The sequence below is a fragment of the Mytilus californianus genome, unplaced genomic scaffold (genome assembly GCF_021869535.1).
Source record: "Mytilus californianus isolate M0D057914Y unplaced genomic scaffold, xbMytCali1.0.p SCAF_7, whole genome shotgun sequence".
In the NCBI taxonomy this organism is placed as follows: domain Eukaryota; kingdom Metazoa; phylum Mollusca; class Bivalvia; order Mytilida; family Mytilidae; genus Mytilus; species Mytilus californianus.
Window position 1 is genome coordinate 104135692 of NW_026262723.1, and position 26505 is coordinate 104162196.

Sequence of the window (26505 nt, forward strand, 5' to 3'; positions counted from 1 at the left end):
AGTGCTTCTTCCGGCTTGCAGTCGGTGAAATAATTTAGCAGAAGAAAATTTAACCTTCCCATTTAGTTGGGTTGTTTGGTATGCAATGAGTCCCTTCATCAATTCAATAAGACTATGCATGATTAAATGCCAGGAATATAAACATTGAAGTCGATATGAATGGCACATACACTGTATTCATGAAAAATGCAGCAAGTTCTCAAAAAAATTAATAGCTGATTTACTGAGACGTTAAGGGAAAACGGTACTATTTTTCTGCCATAGGCATAGGCGACAATACTAACATTTTCTAAATTTACCACTTTTTATAATAAAAACCTGGATAAAACATTTATGTGTGGTGTTAGTACTTTATTATTCTGTTTTAAAAATTGAAGCCAAATAGTATAAATTGAAACCAAATATCATGACCAACTTCCAATGGAGCTTGTTTATGTCATCCATGCCCACCGTCATTTTACACCAAATTTATGAAATGTTAGAAGTCTTTTGAATAATTCTCCAGAGCTCCAGATAAGAATTCACAAATTGGGGTTTTTACCCACCATTTTTTTTTTATGTAATTGGGTGATAAAGTTTTTTAATTGCATTATCAATTCCAATTCACCCCTCAAGCAAATATCAAAGTGGGTTTTTCACCACCAAGCTCCTTAATGTATTGGGTTTTTTCATCAACACAATATTGAATATTTAAGCATGTTATCCTGATCCTGATCCTAAGGTCAATATTATGACACAACTGTTCTCTATGTGCTGGATTTTTTCATCCTGGTACTTAATTTCTCCGTTAGTATTTTCACACGGTACTTATTGGTTAATTTGTTAGGCGCAGGATCGGGGGTTTTCATTTTAGTTATAATGAAAATTATTATGTTATAATCACATTATATCAACCCCAGATGTGTTTCCATCTTAAATGTGTTTCTCTCTTTGTATATGTGCATAGCTGTTTTATTTGGTTTATTCACTGACGAGCAATTGTACGTTTAATTTGTGTCCCGTTTTAAACATTCTGTCAGTTTTGTATTTTCTCAAAACTTATGTAAACTGCAGCTGGTGTCACTAGTTGGACAATAACTAATTACCTTTCTAGATCCCATATGATCACCCTACAGTTTATAGTTGGGGTAGGTGTTGCTAAGTGTTTAGATTTTTATGTAATATATGTGAAATTTAGGTGCTGTAAGAAAGTTTTGCCAGTCCTTTCACCTATTTGCCAGATCTACTTTTTGATAAAAATAAAAAGTAGTTCCCAGATTTAAGATATACCCCAAAATCTTGAGATTTATAGGGTGGTTTAATGATGGAGACCACATTCAACTTAAATTTACAAATAATTCTTCAACATCAAGTAAATAAATGACAATGTTATACTGCACTTGCCAATAAGACAACTATCTTAAGCATCCAGAACAATTAGACCAAAACAAAGAAAGTGTCAAGCTGCATAATTTGACGTAAAAAACGGATATGTGTATTCATTCATCAACTAAAATGAAAAAAATAATATATAAACTGTTTTTGTTTAATTCAATTTACATAAATCTGGGTTAAGTTGTCCCTTATCAGAACTTTTTGGTTTCCGATGCTTTCCAACTACATATCATGTCATAATTGATTTGGCCTTTCACTTTTTCCAACTGATTTCGTTTTTGACGAAACCCCGTGTTTATCGTTCTATAGCAATGTTCTCGTTAAGGTTCGCAAACACTCCCATGGGTTCAATGGACGCTTCCTAAAATCACTAGCTGAGTCTTGTTATCATCATAACTTTCCCTCAACTATCAAAAAGAAGCCGAAAACATGCTTCTATTCGATATTTTTATCGGACCTTTACTGTTGTTTTAATTCATTGTATGTTATGATAAATCCCGAGCAATTCGAAAAAATATGACAGCATGTCACACGCTAATTGGATAAACGTCGAGAAGATCGAAATGTTTTCATAAACACGTGTACCTTTCGAGCAACGGAAAATTCCAACAGGGACCCATTACAGCTACTTGATGCAGGGCTCTATTTTAAAAACGAAAGGACATTTTCAATTATAAATATTATAAAAATAAATGTAAATAACGCAAATGATAGCGAGTAAAAGCGTTAAGAACTCATGGTTTTGGCATATAATTGGGTTTTCCTTTGAATTAATTGGGTTATTGAATCCTGCAATGGGCAATTGCATTGGGTTTTTATACGACCGCAAAAAAATTTTGTGGTCGTATATTGGTATGACGTTGGCGTCGTCGTCGTCGTCGTCTGGCGTCGTCGTCGTCCGGCGTCGTCATCCGAATACATATTGGTTTTCGCACTCTAACTTTAGTTTAAGTGAATGGATCTTTTTGAAATTTGACCATAAGGTTAAATACCACAAAAGGAAGGTTGGGATTGATTTTGGGGGTTATGGTACCAACAGTTAAGGAATTAGGGGCCAAAAAGGGGCCAAAAATGAGCATTTTCTAGTTTCCAGACAATAACTGTGGAACGGTGTATGGATCTCTCTGAAATTATACTACAAGTTTCCATACCACAAAGGGATGGTTAGGATTTGCTTTGGGGGGTTATGGCTCAAACCGTTTAGGAATTAGGGGCAAAAAAGGGGGAAAAACAAGGTTGTCCTGGTTAATGGACAAATACTTTAGTACAAAACATAATTTAAAGCAGTGTAAGGGAGATAAATCAAATACATCATTGAAATTATCTCCCTTACACTGCTTTTAAATTATGTATAAAGTAATGGTTAATGAACAATAAAGATAATCTAAAACAGTGTAAGGGAGGTAATCCAAATACAACGTTTTGGTTACTTCCCTTACACTGCTTTTAAATTATGTTTAAAGAAATGCATATTTATAAAGGAAGACCAGTAAAAATATCTGCAAATGTTTTCATCTTTTTTTTTTACAAAAAAATCCATATGAAAGATTTGACACTATATTTTTATTAATTCTATTATAAAATAGATTAAGTTAGCACTATGGTAAATTTAAATGGGTAATTATGGTTGCCAACTCCATTGGAAATTTGAATTGAGATTATGACCATATCTTGAGGGAAAGAATTTTTTGGGGGGAAAAAAGGGGGGGGGGGGGATAAAAAGAAATTGTGGGGGGCCAATTTTTTCTCATTTCAGATTTCAGAAATTAAAAAGAATTATTCTTCAAATATTTTTTTTTTTTCAAATTTCAAATATTGAAAAATTTCAAGAAGTAATCTTTAATTGCACAGTATGGCGCATTAGATTTGTAAAATCTTTGATCACATTTATTTATTTGTTATGCCGAATCTAACAGTGTATTTAGATTTTGAATTTTGGGTCCAGTTCTCAAATTGCATTAATGTCCAAAGGGTCCAAAATTAAACTTTGTTTGATTTTAGCAAAAATTGAATATATGAGGTTCTTTGATATGCTGAATCTAAACATGTATTTAGATTTTTGATTTTTGGCCCAGTTTTCAAGTTGGTCCAAATTGGGGTCCAAAATTAAACTTTGTTTGATTTCAACAAAAATTGAATATATGGGGTTCTTTGATATGCTGAATCTAACCATGTATTTAGATTTTTTATTTGTGGACCCCGTTATCTAATTGGTTCATATTGAGGTCAAAAGGGTCCAAAATTAAACTTTGTTTGATTTCATCTAAAATTGAATTATTGGGGTTCTTTGATATTCCAAATCTAACCGTGTTGTCGTAATTTCTACTTTTTGCTATGTTTTTGTATAGTTATAAGCAAATATATACGACGGAAACTCTTTAAATTGACTAACTACAGTGTTGTCTGTCTTTCATCAGGCCTATGTTCTCCACGGTAATATTGGTAGCGTAAATGAATAATTCGTAGTAAAATAATATATTTATTACGGCACAACGCAACAATGTACAGACTAAACTATCGTAATATATTTAACATGTAATTTCCAACATATTCTCAAGATACTTGTCTATAAATAATTTGTCATGTAAATTTGCATAAATAGGCGGAGCTGATCTCAATAATAATATTTCGCATGTGTTTTTGGAACTAGGATAAGGAATTGCCAAACGATATGTGTATAGTAAATAATTTAGACCATGCGAGGCATACAGCTATCTGCGCTGCTTCTTACCTCTAAAGGAACCACCCGGGATCTTTGCATTTGCCAAAATGTAAACAGCAAAGACTGAGGAATTTGACCTTTGCACTGGTATTTATTTTTAAAATACCGGAAGTAAATATTCTAAGCCGGAACAGAAATGAAACGTCAAACGCTGACAAAAACATGGGAGTCCTCGACTCAAAATGATCCTTTCTTCGTAAGAAAATAGGTAAATCTATTTAGATAAAGCATATATTAACTTTAGCTTATGCTTCTTGTGTAGTTTTGGATCCATACTTAGAATATTTACCAAATGGCTGCGCTTTGAACAGTACATGACGAAATTGCGCCATTTTTGGCACTGATAATATAGTTAATAACTAAAAGTGTAACGTACGCTTTCTGTGCATTAAAAAGTCACAGAAACTATAAATACATATTATCACATTTTACACTCTCAAAACATAAAACTGATATTAAATCATTAATTGGGAACCACAAGTGCACATTTACAACACTGCCCCTCCCTAAGAATTTATTTCGTCCTCGAAATATTGAAGTTCATTTTAGTTTATAACAACGAACTAATGCGCCCGATTAAAGAATTGCATGTATAAACAAACTAATGCGCCTGTTTATGAGTGTTAAAAATGATTTCCTTACATTGAATATAAAAAAATATTTAAATTTTCAGTTCATGTGCACTCCTCCCTTTCATCATATATAGAAATGTACTCATAAAAATACAAAGAAAAATCAGAACATATTTATATCATGTGTTACCATAAGTAAAAATATTAAAGTCATTTAAAAACGGTATCCTTTTCTGGGTAACAAGTCCTTCTTATAGGATTTATTAACTTTGTGTGCAAATTCTTTCCATACTTCCACACTTGACTTCGGCCGTATAACTACACTTTTTAGTTTCTTCTTAGTTGGACTGGGACTTTTATTCATTGGTCTTTTAGTTGTATTATTGTTTGTATCCTGGAATTTCTCTTGTAATCTTACTGTTTCCTCATCTGGATTATTCCAAAGCTCTTCGAAACCATCTAATGCATGCGAACTGCGTGTGCCATATTTTGGTAAATTTTCATACTCGTCTATTGTTACGATCATTGAATTAAGATTTTTGACTTCTTCTTCTTTCTGGTCAAGTCTGGTTTGTAACCTCTTAATGAAATCTGCCAATTTGTTAGTTTCAATTTTATGTGTCTCCCTTTCTATTTTTAACTGCTCTTCCAACAGGCTTACACGCTGCGGAAGATCTTCATCTGTTTGACAGGAGTTGTCTTTTGGTTTATTAATTACTGTAATATCATCTGATGAGTAGTCGTCGTAATCTGGAATAAAGTCTTCTTCTTCCTGAATTTCTGCATATCTTACGGCTTTTTGTAAAATATCTTCCTCTGTAATGTTGGTTGGGTCTTCCATGGCAACCACATCTGACAAAGAAACTGATTCCTCAGTTTGTACAACCATTCCTTGTCTCGGTATCGACTCTGCCTGCAATATTTGAACGTCTCCTCTTTTATCATGGGTGAAGGTCACATCGTAAGGTTTACTGGTTCCAATACATTGTTGCTGACTTAGGTTCTGCTGTGAATTCATCAATTTATGTTTTTGTTGATCGAAATGCTTGATTAGTTGAATATTGTTTTTGGCTCTATACTGACAGAGGGTGCAGTGGAACGGAACAGATTCTAGTGACGTATGATGTCTAATAACATGCCATTTAATTACTTTCTTTGAAGAAGTTTTAAAAGAACACAGATTCCCATTACAGGCAAACATGCTTTTATCTGCAATAAAATATATCTTTTGTATATATATATATATAAATATATATAATGAGAGGAATAAGCTTTATATTACTTTTGGCTTAATGGAGCTCTGGATTTTGTGTACCCAAATTGGAGGTTGTTGTGTAGAGTATGGTTTTAATCGATCATGATGTATAATTTCTGTTTTCTTCTGGTTCCGAATTTTGTATACAACAGGGCTTAGTATTTCCATCACCACATATGGACCTGACCATGGGGCATCTAACTTTCTATAAAATGTATTGCTTTTGTATACCAAAGACCCCACTGTAAATTTATTTTCGACCAGCCGAGTATCGTAGTCTTTTTTCTGACGTTCTGCTGTCAGCTGTAAACTTTCTCTAGCTGTTTTAAATACTTCCTCCATCCTGTTATGTAGTTTTGAAGCATACTCACCAACACTTAAAGATTCATGTTTTGGTAAGGGGAATAGAATATGATTTGGCAAATTTACCTCCCTTCCGAACATCAAAAAGTTTGGAGTGAAACCTGTTGCTGGATGTGGAGTGCTGCGATAAGCAGCTAGTAATAACCCTACAAATTGGTCCCAATTCGTCTTGTTGTTATTTATAAAACTTCTCAACATTTTTTCCAGGGTTTGATTGAATTTTTCTATAAGTCCATTTGATGATGGTCGATAAGGTGTGGAGCGAGTTTTCTTTATCTCTAGTAAAGTGCATATTTCTTTGAAAAGGTCAGACTCAAAGTTTCTACCTTGATCAGTGTGTATTTCTAAGGGAATACCAAATCTACCAATGAATTCATGCACTAGTTTCTCTGCGACCTGTTCTGCTTGTTGGTTGGGAAGTGGATAGGCCTCCATCCAGCGTGTGAAATGGTCACCGATTACTAAAATGTATTGATTGCTACTTTTTGTTTTTGGTAATGGGCCGATCACATCTAAAGCTATTCTGTCCATTGGGTGACCCACTATATAATTTTGCAGAGAGGCCCTAGGTTTTTTACTTTTCTTAAACCTATTGCATACAGGACAATGTATTATATGGCTTTTTACATCAATTCCCATACAGTACCAGTGAAATTGGGATTTCAGCTTTTCAATAGTTTTACTCACCCCCATGTGAGCTCCAAAAATATGATCATGACACATTGTTATAACTTCTTGTCTTAGGACTTTAGGTACCAAAATTTGGAGACTAGATGTTCCTGTAGAATGTACTCTTTTTTGATAAAGTACCCCTTCTACAGGTACTATGTTATTAAAGCTTAACCAGTATTTACGTATAGCTGGGCTATACTGTACAACTTGGTCCCGAGTAGGGCAGGAACCGGTGTCTTTCCATTCATGGAGCCTACCTAAATCTGTATCCTCTCTTTGTAGAGCTTCAATTTCTTTAGAGGTGTACCCCGTGAACCAGTTTGACACATTTACCTTTGAGGAGGGAGTATCTTTGGTCTGACTCCTTGTAACTGTACGTATTGAGTCAAAATGCCCATGAATAATTACCTCACCTTTACTAAGGTTACCTATATCGTCTACCTCTGTCCTAAAATTATCCCAGTCATGCCCTGTTTCTAGGCATTCTTGACAAGTTGCGTCAGTTTTACCTTCCCTTAAGTGGCTACATCTGTCATCTTCAACGTTTTTCCGAGAAAGAGCATCTGCGTTCTGGTGTTTTTTACCTGCCCTATGTTGGATTTCAAAGTTATATTGGGATAAAACCTCTAGCCAACGAGCTACTTGACCTTGTGGATCCTTGAAATTGAATAACCATTGCAAAGAGCCATGGTCTGTTCTTAGGACAAATCTAGCCCCCAACAAATAATGCCTATACTGATTTATAAAGGTGATAACAGCTAAAAGCTCCCTACGTGTGACAGAGTATCTTTGTTGGTGTTGATCTAGTTTCTTCGACCCGTATGCAATTACCTTTTCTACACCATTCTGAATTTGCGAAAGAACAGCCCCAACACCGACATTGGAAGCATCAGTGTCCAGTATATAAGTACTCGTGTCGTGGGGGTAAGCCAGTATTGGCGCAGTACATAATGCTGACCTTAGTGTATCAAAAGAAGACTGACAGTCTGAGTCCCATTTAAACTTTACCTCTTTCCTGGTGAGCTTGCTGAGTGGGGCTGCTATCTCACTAAATTTGTATACAAATTGTCGGTAGTAGTTACAGAGCCCTAAAAATTGTTGGACTTGTTTAACTGAACTTGGTACTTTCCAATTTTTTACGGATTCTATCACGGCCGGGTTTGGTTTTATTCCCTGATCGCAAACTATATGTCCTAGGTATAAAACCTCTTTTTTAAAGAGATCACACTTTGATGGTTTTAATTTTAACCCTGCTTTTGACAGTCTACCCAAAACTTCATCTAGCTTTTCTATATGGTCTACCATATCTGACGAGTAGATGATAATATCATCAATATAAATAAGAAGGCTTTTCCATTGGAGACCTCTAAATATCAACTCTACGCATCGTTGAAAAGTACTAGGGGCGTTACATAACCCAAAGGGCATTTTAACATATTCAAATAATCCATATTTAGTTGTAAATGCAGTTTTTTCTCTATCAGCCTCCTCAATTTCAACTTGCCAATAACCACTTTGTAGGTCCATGACAGAAAATATTGACGCCGACGCCAAACAGTCAAGACACATATCAATGCGGGGCAACGGGTATGCATCTTTGACACTTACGTCATTGACTCGTCTAAAATCTATACACCAGCGTACTGTTTTGTCTTTCTTCCGGACTAACACCACTGGGCTAGCCCAACTGGACTTAGAAGGAGTTATTACGCCTGCCTCAAGTTGGTCCTTAAGGTATTTCTCTTCCTCCCCCTCAAAAGCCTTTGGAGTTCTCCTAAGCGGTTGTCGAACTGGGATTGCATTTCCCGTATTAATGCGATGTTTCACGATTGAGCATGTGCCCAGTTCAAGCTTGTTTTTAGCGAAAGCTTGTTGATTTTTTATAAGAACTTCAGCTAATTTTTGTTTAAAAACCTCATCTTTAACATTCTCACAACTCTTCTCATATAGATCATTAAGGTGGTCTGGTAGCTTGGGAATTTTGGCCTTATTCTCCAGGCTATCAGCCCCCTCAATATCATCACCTGTATAGACTTGTTGGATTTTTGGAGCCTGACTCTTCCATTGATAAGGTATTCTACGGCAGGACAAGTCCCCTTTTTCATCTCTCAGATTGCATATGTCAGACGAACAAACTCTATTTACCAACCGGGAATTTCTATCATTACATAACTCCGCATCCTTATCAAGCTCAACCACTTGCTCAAAGTCAATAACAGGATGCATTTCCCCCAAAAGAACATTCTTCTTCAATTTTACGGGAAAATTCTCCAAATTTGCCACCCTTACTGGAATTTTATCATTAAAGGGATCCACAAGACACCGGGCAATTAAAATGTTACTGGCCTCTTTATTACATGGCTCCACACTTGCGTATCTAGTGTCAATCAATTCAGATTGGTGACCTTTACCCTCCAGTATAACCTCACTGTTTGCTGGAATTGTTATGGACTCTCTTACAAAAATTCTTGAGATATTATCAGACCTGCGCATAACTTCACAATCAACCCATGTACCCCCCACCTCTATTCCCCGTCTGGTATTGATGGTGATATCAAATTCATCTATGATATCACACCCTAATAAAACATCATCTCTTATTGAGGCAACGTAAACCTCCCAAGGAAATGACAAGTCTCCAATTACTATATCTACTACAGCAACTCCTTGTGTTTTCATTTTCTTTCCTGCTTCGGCAACAACTAAACTCCTTTTCGCCTTTTGGAGTGTAGGTCTTGTCTCTTCAGAAAATCTATCCAGTAAGGACTCATTGATTACAGTTACCTCTGCCCCTGTATCTATAACAGCTTTTGCTGGCTGGCCTCCTATAGACAATGGAGCCTTTATCGTAACTGCACTAACTCTATCAATAACTACCTCAAACTCTGTGTCCTCTTCTGAGCCATCAAAATGCTCTATGTCAATTGTGTCTGATTTCTTAATATAACCATCATTATTAGGCAAGGTCAAGGTATTTAGGGTCTCTAAATTTTTAATTTCTTTATATTGTTGGATTTTTGGAGCCTGACTCTTCCATTGATAAGGTATTCTAGGGCAGGACAAGTCCCCTTTTTCATCTCTCAGATTGCATATGTCAGACGAACAAACTCTATTTACCAACCGGGAATTTCTATCATTACATAACTCCGCATCCTTATCAAGCTCAACCACTTGCTCAAAGTCAATAACAGGATGCATTTCCCCCAAAAGAACATTCTTCTTCAATTTTACGGGAAAATTCTCCAAATTTGCCACCCTTACTGGAATTTTATCATTAAAGGGATCCACAAGACACCGGGCAATTAAAATGTTACTGGCCTCTTTATTACATGGCTCCACACTTGCGTATCTAGTGTCAATCAATTCAGATTGGTGACCTTTACCCTCCAGTATAACCTCACTGTTTGCTGGAATTGTTATGGACTCTCTTACAAAAATTCTTGAGATATTATCAGACCTGCGCATAACTTCACAATCAACCCATGTACCCCCCACCTCTATACCCCGTCTGGTATTGATGGTGATATCAAATTCATCTATGATATCACACCCTAATAAAACATCATCTCTTATTGAGGCAACGTAAACCTCCCAAGGAAATGACAAGTCTCCAATTACTATATCTACTACAGCAACTCCTTGTGTTTTCATTTTCTTTCCTGCTTCGGCAACAACTAAACTCCTTTTCGCCTTTTGGAGTGTAGGTCTTGTCTCTTCAGAAAATCTATCCAGTAAGGACTCATTGATTACAGTTACCTCTGCCCCTGTATCTATAACAGCTTTTGCTGGCTGGCCTCCTATAGACAATGGAGCCTTTATCGTAACTGCACTAACTCTATCAATAACTACCTCAAACTCTGTGTCCTCTTCTGAGCCATCAAAATGCTCTATGTCAATTGTGTCTGATTTCTTAATATAACCATCATTATTAGGCAAGGTCAAGGTATTTAGGGTCTCTAAATTTTTAATTTCTTTATATTCTTGTTTATCTTTTTTACTGTTATCCCCTTTAATCTCTAAACTCCTGTCACACTCACTTACTTGGGCTGAGACTTGGCCAACAGACCCAGCCCACTGTAGTTTAATGAATTCGTCTGATTTTGCATAGCCAATTGTGACTGATCTCTATTGTTCCACTTTCTATCCCTATTCCCTCTAAATGGACAGTTTCTTCTTATGTGCCCCTCTTGATTACAGGAATAGCAAATAAATGAGTTATCATTTGGTGAATTTTTGCCATTTAATTTATTATAATATCCCCCAGAGTCTCGGTTAAAATTACCATTTCCTTTTTTCTCAGATTTTAGGACATTTAATATTTCCTGTTGACCTTGTTTTACCTCTTTAATTGCAACCTGGTGTTCTTTTCGCAACTCATCTAATCCAGATTTTAACTCAGAATGAGTAACATACTGATCTTGCGTCCTGCATACCTGCAAGGTTTCAGTTACTTCCTGGCCTGCCACGTCATCACCCGCGTTTACCTGTCTTACTTCGTATTTTTTCCCAACATTCTTCCTGCAACATTCGAGCCATGAAACTTGATTAATTGCCTCTTGCAAGGATACTGGCTTTTGTATGAGAACCTCATACGCTACTGATTGGTCTGGCAGACCTTTAATAAAGTGTTCCGTTTTGAAACGGTCCAGCAAACTTAAATCATTTACTTCAGGGTATGCCTTACCAACTAGTCTCTCCACACGAGTTGCATATTCTTGTATGCTTTCTTTCTGACCCTGTTTGATAAACTGCAAATTGGTCCTATACGTCTCTGGTAAAATGTGATCCCCAAATCTCTGAGACATTGCATCATGTATTTGTTGTATGTCTCTGTGCAAGGAAGCAGGAAGCTCATTTACGAATACCAAGGCGTCATCTCTAAGACTATTTAAAATGAGCTCCTCCACTTGTCTGTCGCTGGACCATTTGAATCTACTACTCAATAGCCTAAACTGTGTCCAGAAGGCCTTGAAATCTCCCTTACCATTAAAGAATGGGCTTCTAGGTTTTGGTTCTTCCCTTTGCAGTTGCTGAACATGACTACTTACTCTTATAGGATTTGTGCTAACTGGACATGATGTATAAGGGTTATTAGTACTTGTATTAGCTGCTAGCTGAGGGGCTGTTAATACCTGGTTATGTTGTTCAATGGATGTACTATTAAAGTCTAAACAGCTATTTTGACTGAAGTCATGCATATTGGCGTTATTTTTAGCCACATGGTTACCCCTTACCAGTTGCGCTATATTTTCCTGATTTAACTTAACTTGCGTACTCATCTCAGAAACTTGCGTGCTCAACTCAGAAAAATTATTATTTTGATTTTTCAATTGTCTTTGAATGTCCATTAGAATGGCCGTAATATCAGTGCCTGGCAAGCTTGTACTTGATTCAATATTTTCCTGATACACACTGGTATAGTTATTGTGTAGGGGTGTGTGTATAGGACTTACCATTGGACTGGATGGACTTGAGATTGACATATTGTCTATTTCTTCCGTACCTAGGTCTATCAAATTACCTGATTCTATATTTTCCTTCTGTGTAATAATTATATTCCTCCCCCCCTTTCCAAAATTAGGAGTTGGAATTTTTCTATTTCTAAGATCCATGGTACCCTCCTAGTTATTTCCCCAAAATATGGCAATGGAAATACTTATTCCCTTATTTAAAGATAGTAGAAGCTAATTGCACCTCTATTTCTCTATTAAATAATTGCTAGGAAGCTAAATGCACCTCCTTAATAAATATTTTCTTTTTCTAGGAAGCTAAATGCACCTCCTTTATAAATAAATATTTTCTTTTTTCTTTCTAGGAAGCTAAATGCACCTCCTTTATAAATATATATTTTCTTTTTTCTTTCTAGGAAGCTAAATGCACCTCCTTTATAAATATTTTCTTTTTCTAGGAAGCTAAATGCACCTCCTTTATAAATAAATATTTTCTTTTTTCTTTCTAGGAAGCTAAATGCACCTCCTTTATAAATATATATTTTCTTTTTTCTTTCTAGGAAGCTAAATGCACCTCCTTTATAAATATTTTCTTTTTCTAGGAAGCTAAATGCACCTCCTTTATAAATAAATATTTTCTTTTTCTAGGAAGCTAAATGCACCTCCTTTATAAATATTTTCTTAATTTTAGAAGCTAAATGCACTCCTATATTTTCCAAGATATTCTATTTATTACAGTATAATGTATAGAGCTAAATGCACTCCATACACAATATTTGTCACTTAGTGTGTTCCATATAAATTAATATTTCTAAAAATAGACGTGCCAAAGTTCTGAAGACGTGAGTACTAAACCGCTGCCACCATTGTCGTAATTTCTACTTTTTGCTATGTTTTTGTATAGTTATAAGCAAATATATACGACGGAAACTCTTTAAATTGACTAACTACAGTGTTGTCTGTCTTTCATCAGGCCTATGTTCTCCACGGTAATATTGGTAGCGTAAATGAATAATTCGTAGTAAAATAATATATTTATTACGGCACAACGCAACAATGTACAGACTAAACTATCGTAATATATTTAACATGTAATTTCCAACATATTCTCAAGATACTTGTCTATAAATAATTTGTCATGTAAATTTGCATAAATAGGCGGAGCTGATCTCAATAATAATATTTCGCATGTGTTTTTGGAACTAGGATAAGGAATTGCCAAACGATATGTGTATAGTAAATAATTTAGACCATGCGAGGCATACAGCTATCTGCGCTGCTTCTTACCTCTAAAGGAACCACCCGGGATCTTTGCATTTGCCAAAATGTAAACAGCAAAGACTGAGGAATTTGACCTTTGCACTGGTATTTATTTTTAAAATACCGGAAGTAAATATTCTAAGCAGGAACAGAAATGAAACGTCAAACGCTGACAAAAACATGGGAGTCCTCGACTCAAAATGATCCTTTCTTCGTAAGAAAATAGGTAAATCTATTTAGATAAAGCATATATTAACTTTAGCTTATGCTTCTTGTGTAGTTTTGGATCCATACTTAGAATATTTACCAAATGGCTGCGCTTTGAACAGTACATGACGAAATTGCGCCATTTTTGGCACTGATAATATAGTTAATAACTAAAAGTGTAACGTACGCTTTCTGTGCATTAAAAAGTCACAGAAACTATAAATACATATTATCACATTTTACACTCTCAAAACATAAAACTGATATTAAATCATTAATTGGGAACCACAAGTGCACATTTACAACACGTGTATTTAGGTTTTTAATTTTGGGTCCTGTTTTTTAAATTGGTCTACATTGAGGTCCAAAGGGTCCAAAATTAAACTTAGTTTGATTTTAACAAAAATTGAATTCTTGGGGTTCTTTGATTTCCTGAATCTAAACATGTGTTTAGATTTTTGATTATGGGCCCAGTTTTCAAGTTGGTCCAAGATAGGGTCCAGTATTTAAACTTTGTTTGATTTCAACAAAAATTGAATATATGGGGTTCTTTGATATGCTGAATCTAAACATGTATTTAGATTTTTGATTATGGGCCCAGTTTTCAAGTTGGTCCAAATTGGGGTCCAAAATTAAACTTTGTTTGATTTCAACAAAAATTGAATATATGAGGTTCTTTGATATGCTGAATCTAACCATGTATTTAGATTTTTTATTTGTAGGCCCCGCTATCAAATTGGTTCATATTGAGGTCAAAAGGGTCCAAAATTAAACTTTGTTTGATTTCATCGAAAATTGAATTATTGGGGTTCTTTGATATGCCAAATCTAACCGTGTTTTTAGATTTTTAATTTGGGTCCTGTTTTTTAAATTGGTCTTCATTGAGGTCCAAAGGGTCCAAAATTAAACTTAGTTTGATTTTAACAAAAATTGAATTCTTGGGGTTCTTTGATATGCTAAATCTAAACATGTGTTTAGATTTTTGATTATGGGCCCTGTTTTCAAGTTGGTCCAAGTTGGGGTCCAAAATTAAACTTTTTTTGATTTCAACAAAAATTGAATATATGGGGTTCTTTGATATGCTGAATCTAACCATGTATTTTGATTTTGGACATTGGACCATAATAGGTAAATTAAAAAAATTCAAGTTCTTAGACCACATTCTTTCTGTGTCAGAAACCTATGCTGTGTCAAATATTTAATAACAATCCAAATTCAGAGCTGTATCAAGCTTGAATGTTGTGTCCATACTTGCCCCAACTGTTCAGGGTTCGACCTCTGCGGTCGTATCAAGCTGCGCCCCAGCGAAGCATTTTATTAATTATTTGTATTGCGTGATCACGCAAATACGCAGCTTATCTGGAGCACTGAATTCTCTAGAAAATATTTCAATAGGTTTCAAAATTTATATTTTAAATATACACACTGCAGTTATTCATAGATAAATAAAAAAATATATTGTACCCTTATATCCAATCACAGCGCTCCTAAGTTGACTTCCTTCACCTGCCTTGGGTAGGATACATTTTTTTGTACATGTCAACTCGTACCTTCGGCAACTCGTACTCAACCAACTAGTACCCTATTTTTACCCAACTCGTACCCAATATTTTTTTTAACATGATAGTGTTTCATTTATAAGGTTATATTTAAAATTTAATTGTTATTATTATTTTGTAATTGATCTACTGATAGGATTTATATCTAAAAAAAAATCCTCAAGTTTGAATGATCTATAGAGTATTGGAAAATGATATTTTAAACTGCATATTGCGATTGACATGTGATTTTTATACGGCCGCAAAAAAATTTTGTGGTCGTATATTGGTATGACGTTGGCGTCGTCGTCGTCCGGCGTCGTCGTCCGAAGACACATTGGTTTTCGCACTCTAACTTTAGTTTAAGTAAATGGATCTTTTTGAAATTTGACCATAAGGTTAAATACCACAAAAGGAAGGTTGGGATTGATTTTGGGGGTTATGGTACCAACAGTTAAGGAATTAGGGGCCAAAAAGGGGCCAAAAATAAGCATTTTCTAGTTTCCAGACAATAACTGTGGAACGGTGTATGGATCTCTCTGAAATTATACTACAAGTTTCCATACCACAAAGGGATGGTTAGGATTTGCTTTGGGGGGTTATGGCTCAAACCGTTTAGGAATTAGGGGCAAAAAAGGGGGAAAAACCAGGTTGTCCTGGTTAATGGACAAATACTTTATTACAAAACATAATTTAAAGCAGTGTAAGGGAGATAAATCAAATACATCATTGAAATTATCTCCCTTACACTGCTTTTAAATTATGTATAAAGTAATGGTTAATGAACAATAAAGATAATTTAAAACAGTGTAAGGGAGGTAATCCAAATACAATGTTTTGGTTACTTCCCTTACACTGCTTTTAAATTATGTTTAAAGAAATGCATATTTATAAAGGAAGACCAGTAAAAAATATCTGCAAATGTTGCATCTTTTTTTTTTACAAAAAAATCCATATGAAAGATTTGACACTATATTTTTAATTCTATTATAAAATAGATTAAGTAAGCACTATGGTAAATTTAAATGGGTAATTATGGTTGCCAACTCGATTGGAAATTTGAATTGAGATTATGACCATATCTTGAGGGAAAGAATTTTTTGGGGGAAAAAGGGGGGGGGGGATAAAAAGAAATTGTGGGGGGTCAATTTTTTCTCATTTCAGATTTCAGAAATTAAAAAAATTATTCTTCAAATATTATTTTTTTTTTCAAATTTCAAATATTGAAAAATTTCAAGAAGAAATCTTTAATTGCACAGTATGGCGCATTAGATTTGTAAAATCTTTGATCACATTTATTTATTTGTTATGCCGAATCCAACAGTGTATTTAGATTTTTAATTTTGGGTCCAGTTTTCAAATTGGTCTACATTAAGGTCCAAAGGGTCCAAAATTAAACTTTGTTTGATTTTAGCAAAAATTGAATATATGAGGTTCTTTGATATGCTGAATCTAAACATGTATTTAGATTTTTGATTTTTGGCCCAGTTTTCAAGTTGGTCCAAATTGGGGTCCAAAATTTAACTTTTTTTGATTTCAACAAAAATTGAATATATGGGGTTCCTTGATATGCTGAATCTTACCATGTATTTAGATTTTTTATTTGTGGACCCCGTTATCAAATTGGTTCATATTGAGGTTTGTTTGATTTCATCTAAAATTGAATTATTGGGGTTCTTTGATATTCCAAATCTAACTGTGTGTTTAGATTTTTAATTTTGGGTCCTGTTTTTTCAATTGGTATACATTAAGGTCCAAAGGATCCAAAATTAAACTTAGTTTGATTTTAACAAAAATTGAATTCATGGGGTTCTTTGATATGCTGAATCTAAACATGTGTTTAGATTTTTGATTATGGGCCCAGTTTTCAAGTTGGTTCAAGATAGGGTCCAGTATTTAAACTTTGTTTGATTTCAACAAAAATTGAATATATGGGGTTCTTTGATATGCTGAATCTAACCATGAATTTAGATTTTTTATTTGTGGGCCCCGCTATCAAATTGGTTCATATTGAGGTCCAAAGGGTCCAAAATTAAACTTAGTTTGATTTTAACAAAAATTGAATTCATGGGGTTCTTTGATATGCTGAATCTAAACATGTGTTTAGATTTTTGATTATGGGCCCAGTTTTCAAGTTGGTCCAAGTTGGGGTCCAAAATTAAACTTTTTTTGATTTCAACAAAAATTGAATATATGGGGTTCTTTGATATGCTGAATCTAACCATGAATTTAGATTTTTTATTTGTGGGCCCCGCTATCAAATTGGTTCATATTGAGGTCAAAAGGGTCCAAAATTAAACTTTGTTTGATTTCATCAAAAATTGAATTATTGGGGTTCTTTGATATTCCAAATCTAACCGTGTATTTAGATTTTTAATTCTAAGTCCCCTTTTTTAAATTGGTCTACATTAAGGTCCAAAGGGTCCAAAATTAAACTTAGTTTGATTTTAGCAAAAATTGAATTCTTGGGGTTATTTGGTATGCTGAATCTAAACATGTGTTTAGATTTTTGATTATGGGCCCAGTTTTCAAGTTTGTCCAAGTTGGGGTCCAAAATTAAACTTTGTTTGATTTTAACAAAAATTGAATATATGGGGTTCTTTGATATGCTGAATCTAACCATGTATTTTGATTTTGGACATTGGACCATAATAGGTAAATTAAAAAAATTCAAGTTCTTAGACCACATTCTTTCTGTGTCAGAAACCTATGCTGTGTCAAATATTTAAAAACAATCCAAATTCAGAGCTGTATCAAGCTTGAATGTTGTGTCCATACTTGCCCCAACTGTTCAGGGTTCGACCTCTGCGGTTGTATCAAGCTGCCCCCCAGCGAAGCATTTTATTTTTCATGTTAGTATATATATAATGAATACCTTTCTAATCCTTTTGAAACCATAAAGCAAGCAGTGAGGATGGTGATTGTTTAAGTATATTAACTCGAAGGACTTTGATGTTCAAAGTGACGCATTTATACCGATATTTTTGTTTTTATATACAAATGTACCTCTCTGTTTATTTCTTATTAAACAAATCCATTCTATTATTGTAGGTCTATTATTCATTAATGATCACTGATTAGTATATATTGTATGATTATAATTATTTATTATGCATATCAAATAAATTGCCGTTCAAACAATTTCATATAATCAAAAATTCTAAGGACTAATGATTAGCATATGATTAGCTTTGATATATTTGAAACAATTATGATTGCATCATATTACCAATCAAACTTTTTTATTCATATGTTGCTATATTATGATATATGAAAGAAAATAACAACTACTATTTATATAATTTATGGGTACGAGTTGGTAAAAATAGGGTATGAGTTGGTTGAGTACGAGTTGCCGAAGGTACGAGTTGTTGTGTACCCCCTTGGGTACACAAAAGACCAACCTAATGCTGGGAAAATGTAATAGTACCGTTTTCCCTTAAAAGACTATGAAAACTTAGAAAAATGGCAATTTTCAAGGCTACTTACTTTTCTACCCCTTAAAAAATTATGGTTCTTTGGAAGAAGTTGTTCCATTTTCTTTTTTTGTGTGTTATTTCAAGTAAAAAGACTCTACTAAGAAAATTTGTTTTTAGCACTATCTAATGATTACTCAATTGAGGGGTGTTACTCATTTGGGGAATAGTTCCCCATTTCACGGATGTCCCCAATTTGTCTATATGGCCAATATTTTTGGTGGCCAAGTGTTATGTGATCAGGCAAACGTGGAAAAAATTAGTAGGCCAGCTGAAATTTAAGGGCCATGGGGTACTTGGCCCCTGCAAATTTTAAACCCTGCTGTGCCTGTTTTTTTTTTTAGACAAGTCAAATTTTCAAACCATAAACCAGCCAGCCAGGTAATAAAACACAACTTGTCACAAAGATAAAAACACACAAACTAGCACCTGTCCTAAGTCAGGAACTTGATGTTCAGTGGTTGTAGTTTGTTGATGTGGTCATAAGTGTTTCTCGTTTCTCGTTTTTTATATAGATTAGACTGTTGGTTTTCCTGTTTGAATGGTTTTACACTAGTCATTTTTGGGGCCCTTTATAGCTTGCTGTTCGGTGTGAGCCAAGGCTCCGTGGTGAAGGCCGTACTTTGACCTATAATGGTTCACTTTTACAAATTGTGACTTGGATAGAGAGTTGTCTCATTGGCAATCATACCACATCTTCTTATATCTATAGACATACATACAGCATGATGCAAATTTTCAACATTAATAAATTTATTGTTGTCCAGAAACTTTATTATTGTGATGTGATCAGGCAAATATGCGGAAAAAGTTAGTAGCCCAGCTGAAATTTTAGGGTCATGGGCTACTTGCAAATTTCAATCCCAGCTGTGCCTGTTTTTTAATTTTTTGTTTAGTAAAGTCAAATTTTCAAAACATAAACCAGCCAGACAGGTAATAAAACACACAAACTTGTCACAAAGATAAAAACACTCAAACTAGACATGCGTACAGCATGATGCAAATTTTTAGCATTAATAAATTTATTGTTGTCCAGAAACTTTATCATTATTTATGATTGTTGAGGGTGAATCACAATAAAGTTGACATTTACAATTGGTCTTTGTTATATATGTTACCTGTTCAGCGAACAAACATATATAAAAGGAAGCCAGTTTTCTGTTTTTAATATTGGGCAATGAATCCTTTAATTTTACGCAAAATTTTAACCATCTCAAATAATTTTTCAATACCAGTGAGATAAGTGTTCCAAAAATGGCCATTTTCAGACGTTATTGGGTAAATATGTAGATGTGCATGTTGCTAGGATATAGATGATTTACAGGAAAGTCAGCTATACCAACTGCTAAGCAGACATATTTAATTTTTTTCCGATTTGAACATGTTCATATATAATAGTTTTTTCTCCATTCATGTCCTTTTCTTTACATGTATTCATAAGTATTTATTCAGCATGAAAATATCATGTCATGTTTACAATTTTTATTCATTTAAGGTTTGAATAGAAATATGTTGAAGATTACTGAACCTATGCAGTGCATTGCCAGACTTGTTATAAAAAGACAGAAGTTGTTGTCCACATTGTACCATTCATCTGCACCCAGTTGTAAGGAGAATAAAGATATAATCTCAACAGATAAGGAAAACATTCAAATCATTAAAAAGGAAAGTGATACAGGACTGATGAGGCCAAAATTTGAAGCCAGCCAAGACATTCAAAGCCCACCTGCTCCTGATGAAGATCAACCAAACCCAAGGGACAGAAAAAATAAAATTGACATGAGATTCATCCCTAAAACATACACCAAAACTCCACAGGCAATACAGTTTACCAAGAAGTCAGCATTGATATTTGATAGTTTAGAATCTAAACCTAAGACTTTGCAAACATTTAAGACAGCTTGTAATATTTATTTAGACAAAGAAGGTCTTTACAGAAGAGGTCATGTAGAGTTTATATATGCTGCCAGAGATAAATTGAAAGAATATAATCTTAGCTATGATTTAAATGCATACAAAGCTTTAATTAATGTATTTCCAAAAGAGAGATTAAAACCACGGTCAAAAATTGAAGCTGAATTTAGACGCTATCCCAAACAACAAGACTGTGCAATTGATGTCATTGATACAATGGGAAAAAATGGTAAGATGCTTATTGGTCTGAACGTCATTTTTTACCATACATTGATATAGATATGCAATTTTGTTTGGTTATTTGATATTTTCTTTATATATCAGAACATCAGGAGTATTCTGTTTTTGTGTAACATTATTACATACTGGTAACAGAACACAGATCATGAAATCATGAATGCATCACCTCTGTGATGTAATAAATAAAGATTGTGTCATTTTCAGATCATGTTACTGGTGGTTCAAATAATATCTTCTAATGTCTTCTCATTAGTATGAATTAAAGGTGATGTGTGGTATACACCAATGAAACATCAACAACCGAACATCATAAAAAACAAAAGTTAAGATAAATAAAGGTCAACAAACATGTCCCAAGTCAGAAGCTTGTAGTTCATTGGTTGTCGTTGGTTCAAGTCTGTCATATTTTTTATTTCTTAATTGTTTTGTTATAAATTTGGATTGTTACATATTTTTCATGTTGGGGCCTTTTTATTTATAGCCGACTATACGGTATGGGTTTTTCTCATTGTTGAAGGCTGTACGGATGCCCATAATTGCTTACATCCACTTTATTTGAACTTTGGTGGATAGTTGTCTCATTGACAATCATACTTCATCTCCTTATTAGTCCCCTACCGACGAAGTCGAAAGGGGACTTTAGGTTTGCACTCCTTCCGTCTGTCTGTCTGTCTGTCCATCCGTCAGTCCGGAAAATCAGTTTTCCACACTTTTTTCCTTCGTGCTTGAAGATATTGATTTGATATTTGGTGTATTGTTTTATCATGACAAGTTACAGATCAAGTTTGAATTTTGTTCCGGTCTGACGATTGAACTTAGAACTTAGAAAATTCACTCAAATAATCAGTTTTCCGCACTTTTTTTTGTCATGCTCAAGATATTGATTTAATGATTAGTATATAGTTTTATCATGAGAAGTTACAGATCAAGTTCGAATTTAGGTCCGGTCTAATGATTTTGTGCAGAGTTATGGTCCTTGAACTTAGAAAATTCACTCAAATAATCAGTTTTCTTCACTTTTTTCATCATGCTTGAAGACATTGATTTGATAATTGGTAAATAGTTTTATCATGACAAGGTAAAGATTAAGTTATAATTTTGTTCTGGTCTGATGATTTTGTGCAGAGTTATGGTCCTTGGACTTGGAAATTTTACTCAAATAATCAATTTTCCACATTTTTTTTCGTCATGCTTGAAGATATTGACTTGATATTTGTTATATAGTTTACACCATGACAAGTTATAGATCAAGATAGCATTTTGTTCCAGAACAATGAATTTTTAACCGGTAGGGGACTATGTATTGCCATGCAATACTCACAGAATGCTTGTTTTTATATATGTACAGCCTTCAACAATAGACAGATGTCTACACAGTATGTCCAAGAAGTTGTGAATAAATTTAGCAGAGACAATACCTGCCACCAACACCAAACTCTCCAAATACCAAAACACATGATTGTATTTGCAATATTGTATAGACACCTGTCTGATGTTGAAGACCTTATGTTTATCACTAGATATCTTTTGGTTTTTTGTGTTTTTTGGTTGCTGTCTCATTGATATCACTACAAACCAGTAAAAGTCTGAAATGGCCTATATCTGTACTCGACTGTACTGATTTTTACTCGACCAGTCTGAATTGGTCTGAATTTTACTCGACATTACTCGACCCCAGTCTTAACCATACTCGACTGTACTGATTTGTACTTGACCCTTATCTTTGCCATTGAAAATAGTCTGAACTATTACTCGACCAGTCTGAAACAGTCTTAACCCATTCTCGACCTGTACTCGACCTATTTTTTTCAGTCTAAACCATACTCGACCAAAGGTCTGAACAATACTCGACCAGTCTGAACCATACTTGACCAAATAACCTCTACTTTTTCTAAATTTTAACTGTAAAAATACATTTCTTTTTAACTGACATGACAAAGGCCACAATAAAATAAAGATATATTATAAAAACAGATTTTTACATTCTTACATGATTCTCAGATTTATCGAATAGAGATAGTTAAATCAAATTATCTTATATAATAATTTAATTATATTAATTTTAAAGATTATTTAAATTCAATTGAAATAAATTTTTACTGTAACTTTGGAACACATTTCCTTTTTTAAAAGTTTATCACAGGATTACTATGGAAGTTCTATTATCATGATTATATTAAATTCTTGGTTTAACAAAACAAAAGTGTCTTTTTATAAATTTATTAAGTTGCTTTATATGCTATTTTATATATATTTTAATAAAAAAAATGTTCACTGCATTATTAACTAAACTCAACTGACACCATAAATCTATACGAGGCTTAAGTTAATGGTGAAAATTGTCCAGTAACCATAAAATATATCTGAAACATTCAAAAAATTTTGAATAACATTGAAAATATTAAACACAATTCAGTTTTGAGATTATTTGATCAGCTTGTTTTATTTTTATTTTAAAGGTGATATATATGTATGTATATAAGATTAGTGTTGATGAATATGGTGATGAAGTTATATTATGTTTATTGTGAAATTTTGGTTTCAATGCTATATTGAATACATTTCTAATTTCAAATTATTGTTGAAATTTCTAGCCAGGGGAAATAGCTGTTGTTAAAAACAGTTCCTAAATTGATGAAATACAATAGATAGATACAAAAAATAGGTCTAGTTTGGTTAAGACTTGGTCGAGTATGGTTCAGACTAGGTCGAGTATGGTTCAGACTAGGTCGAGTATTGTTCAGACTAGGTCAAGCATGGTTCAGACTAGGTCGAGTACAAGTTCAGACTGCTAAGTATGGTTCAGACTACAGTCGAGTATTATCAAGTAAATTTCAGACCAATTCAGACTGGTCGAGAAAAAATCAGTACAGTCGAGTACATATATAGGCCATTTCAGACTTTTACTGGTTTGTAGTGTATATGTACCCCATATCTCCTTTTATTCATACATGTAATAAGATATGACATATTCATACTTGCGTAATCCTATTATATGAACACCTGCTAATTTCATGAGAGGAAAGAACTTTGAATTTCTTGAAACTGTGATTCATAATTTTCAAAGTATCTGCAATAGCAAATACAAGTATTTTGGGATGATAAATTTTAATAAAATCTTTGTATCCTACGTTGTCTTGGTTTTTTTGGTTTCACTAGAAGTAAACTTACTTTTCACACAATATTGTCCAATTTTAAAGCATTTTAAAATTGTTTGACAGGTAAATGGTATGTTTTTTTTTAGTTTGAGCCCTTACTTTGCTGTGCTCACTCACCAGAAAAAGCCTTATATTATAATCACAGTGGATATTTTACACAATCAGTATATATATGCAGAAAATCTGATAATCATTTCTTACTTTGTCATGCACTTGTGACCCTCTTCCCATTACTAACTGATGTCAACTTTCAGATATCTATAGTCATTTGTTTTTTAACCAATGGAACATATTTAGGCAATATTGTGAACTGAACTGGTGAATTACAAAGAAACTTTACTTTAATTTTGGCTTAAACTGTATATCTTCATTGTATTTTCAGGTGTTATTCCAGATGTTCAATTTTATAATCTGATTATATCTGTATTTGGAGAGTACTCACATGTAACCAGAAAGCTACAGCGGTCAATGTATTGGTTGCCCAAATTTAAACATGCTAATCCATGGCCGATTCCCAAACTTCTACCAGATAACAGAATAGAATTAGCCAAATTAGCATTGAAACGTATGGCCTTTGACATCAACAATGAACTTACTGTGTGGAAAGTAGGTGTAGTAATAGAATGCTATACATGTGTACAATTATGTAACAATACTTTTACACACAAAAAACATGTTTTTGCTATACAAGTACAAACACTTATATATATTAAAACATTTTATTATGGTTTAGTTTAAACATATTTTATTTACTCAAGTAAACCATACTTTTGAAGTATGCTCCAAATTACAATATGACAATACAATGTTTTATTATGGTATAATGCTATCCTTAAAAATTTGTCTCTGGTGGAGAGTTGTCTCATTGTCTGTCATACCGCATCTTTTTATGTTTATATTGAATGATTAATTTTGAATTAAATTTACAGCTGAAATGATTGCATTGTATGTGAACCATGAATTACTTGTCACATTTCCATTCTTAAGAGAGGTTTTTGTTATTGTCAGTTAGTCCAGTCTGACTAAATGTCTAGATTATGTTTGCTTAATACACTACCGATATATATACTAAAATTTAGCATGTTGTACAGCCTTATAAATCCAAAATATTCAGTTATCCATTGGGTGAGAATTTTAAATCACTTATTTTTCAGACAACTGAAACAGAAGAGAATCCAACTGAAGATACATTTATTGTTAGTGCACAAAGTGCAAAACAAAGGGAGCTTATAAAGAAATTGTCTCCAGATAAAGCTGTTTTTGTAGATGGTGGTTACAATGTTTACCTCAGAAATGTGAAGCAGACATATTTTGTATTAAGAGCTGACCCTGAACCTGAGCCTGAAGTTAAAGAGAAAGTGGATGAAGAGGAAGGTATTTTCAGTTTTATAATCCAATAATATTCAATTAGAGTGATAGGGGTTATGTTCATGAATTTAAATACATGTAAACTTGTAGCCATTCATAATATTACTATATTATTTTAAAATATTTCTTTGCTTAAAAAAGGAAATGTAAGATCAGGATAATATGATAAAAAGCAATCATAATGATAAAGTAAAACTGTGTTTCTTCTATAAGTGGTTCATGGCTATGTAGATAATGGTGTTGACATTGACATCCATGTAAAGGTTCAGATTTTATTCATAAACAAAATTGGAACATATTACCATAATATTTACATTTTTTATTGAATATTGATAAACTACTATTCCTTTAACATTTCTACCAAATTAATCATTTGACTTTATAATTACAATTATGATGTTTAAATCAGTTCAACATTTTTTAATAGATTTATTCAACTGGACAACCATATTTGAAGAAGAAAAGCCATCATCAATTGTACTAAAGAAGTCAGTACATGAACAGGAAGATGGTGTTATTTTAGGAATGTGTATAACAGGAAGTTCTACTCGAGATTCTCTAGTGTCATGGATAAGATACCTTCAGGATTCAAATCCAAACTTAGAACATATACCTGTTGTATTTACACTTAAAATAGTAGGTCAAGGGACAGATATTGTTAAATATGAACAAAACCAAAAACAGTCAAGTGCTAGCTAAAAAATAAAGCAATCTTGTTATGTTATGTTCTTCTTGCATACACTGATAAAGAAGTTGGAGAAAGGTCTGATTTCTCTTCTTTAAATTGGAAATGGTGAATTATAAATTGAAGTTCTTAGTGAAATACAAATTTGAAATTTTAGATGGATAGGGAAAAATCCTAAAAAGTATTTTAGAATTGAGTTTTATCCAAACCATGAAATGAAATTAGTTCATGTACACCTGCATGTGGTTTTA

General features: G+C 33.6%; 2 protein-coding genes across 5 annotated transcripts; one reads left to right on the forward strand and one right to left on the reverse strand.

Annotated features, from left to right (window-relative positions):
* LOC127709795 (evolutionarily conserved signaling intermediate in Toll pathway, mitochondrial-like) lies at positions 1–26331 on the forward strand. Its single transcript, XM_052215437.1, has 5 exons — positions 1–78; positions 20385–21032; positions 24584–24807; positions 25356–25575; positions 25997–26331. Exons 2-5 carry the CDS (start codon positions 20399–20401, stop codon positions 26266–26268), a joined length of 1350 nt encoding a protein of 449 aa, XP_052071397.1. The 5' UTR covers positions 1–78; positions 20385–20398; the 3' UTR covers positions 26269–26331.
* Positions 10199–13048, reverse strand: LOC127709793 (uncharacterized). Of its 4 annotated transcripts, XM_052215436.1 has the most exons (3): positions 12983–13048; positions 12881–12931; positions 10199–12787 (listed from the first exon to the last, which is right to left on the reverse strand). In XM_052215436.1, exon 3 carries the CDS (start codon positions 12568–12570, stop codon positions 10996–10998), a length of 1575 nt encoding a protein of 524 aa, XP_052071396.1. In that variant the 5' UTR covers positions 12571–12787; positions 12881–12931; positions 12983–13048; the 3' UTR covers positions 10199–10995. The 4 variants fall into 4 exon arrangements, with proteins under 4 accessions (XP_052071396.1, XP_052071394.1, XP_052071395.1 ...); XM_052215434.1 differs by having other exon boundaries at positions 10199–12931; XM_052215435.1 differs by having other exon boundaries at positions 12881–13048.
* Positions 26332–26505: the final 174 nt, after the last annotated feature.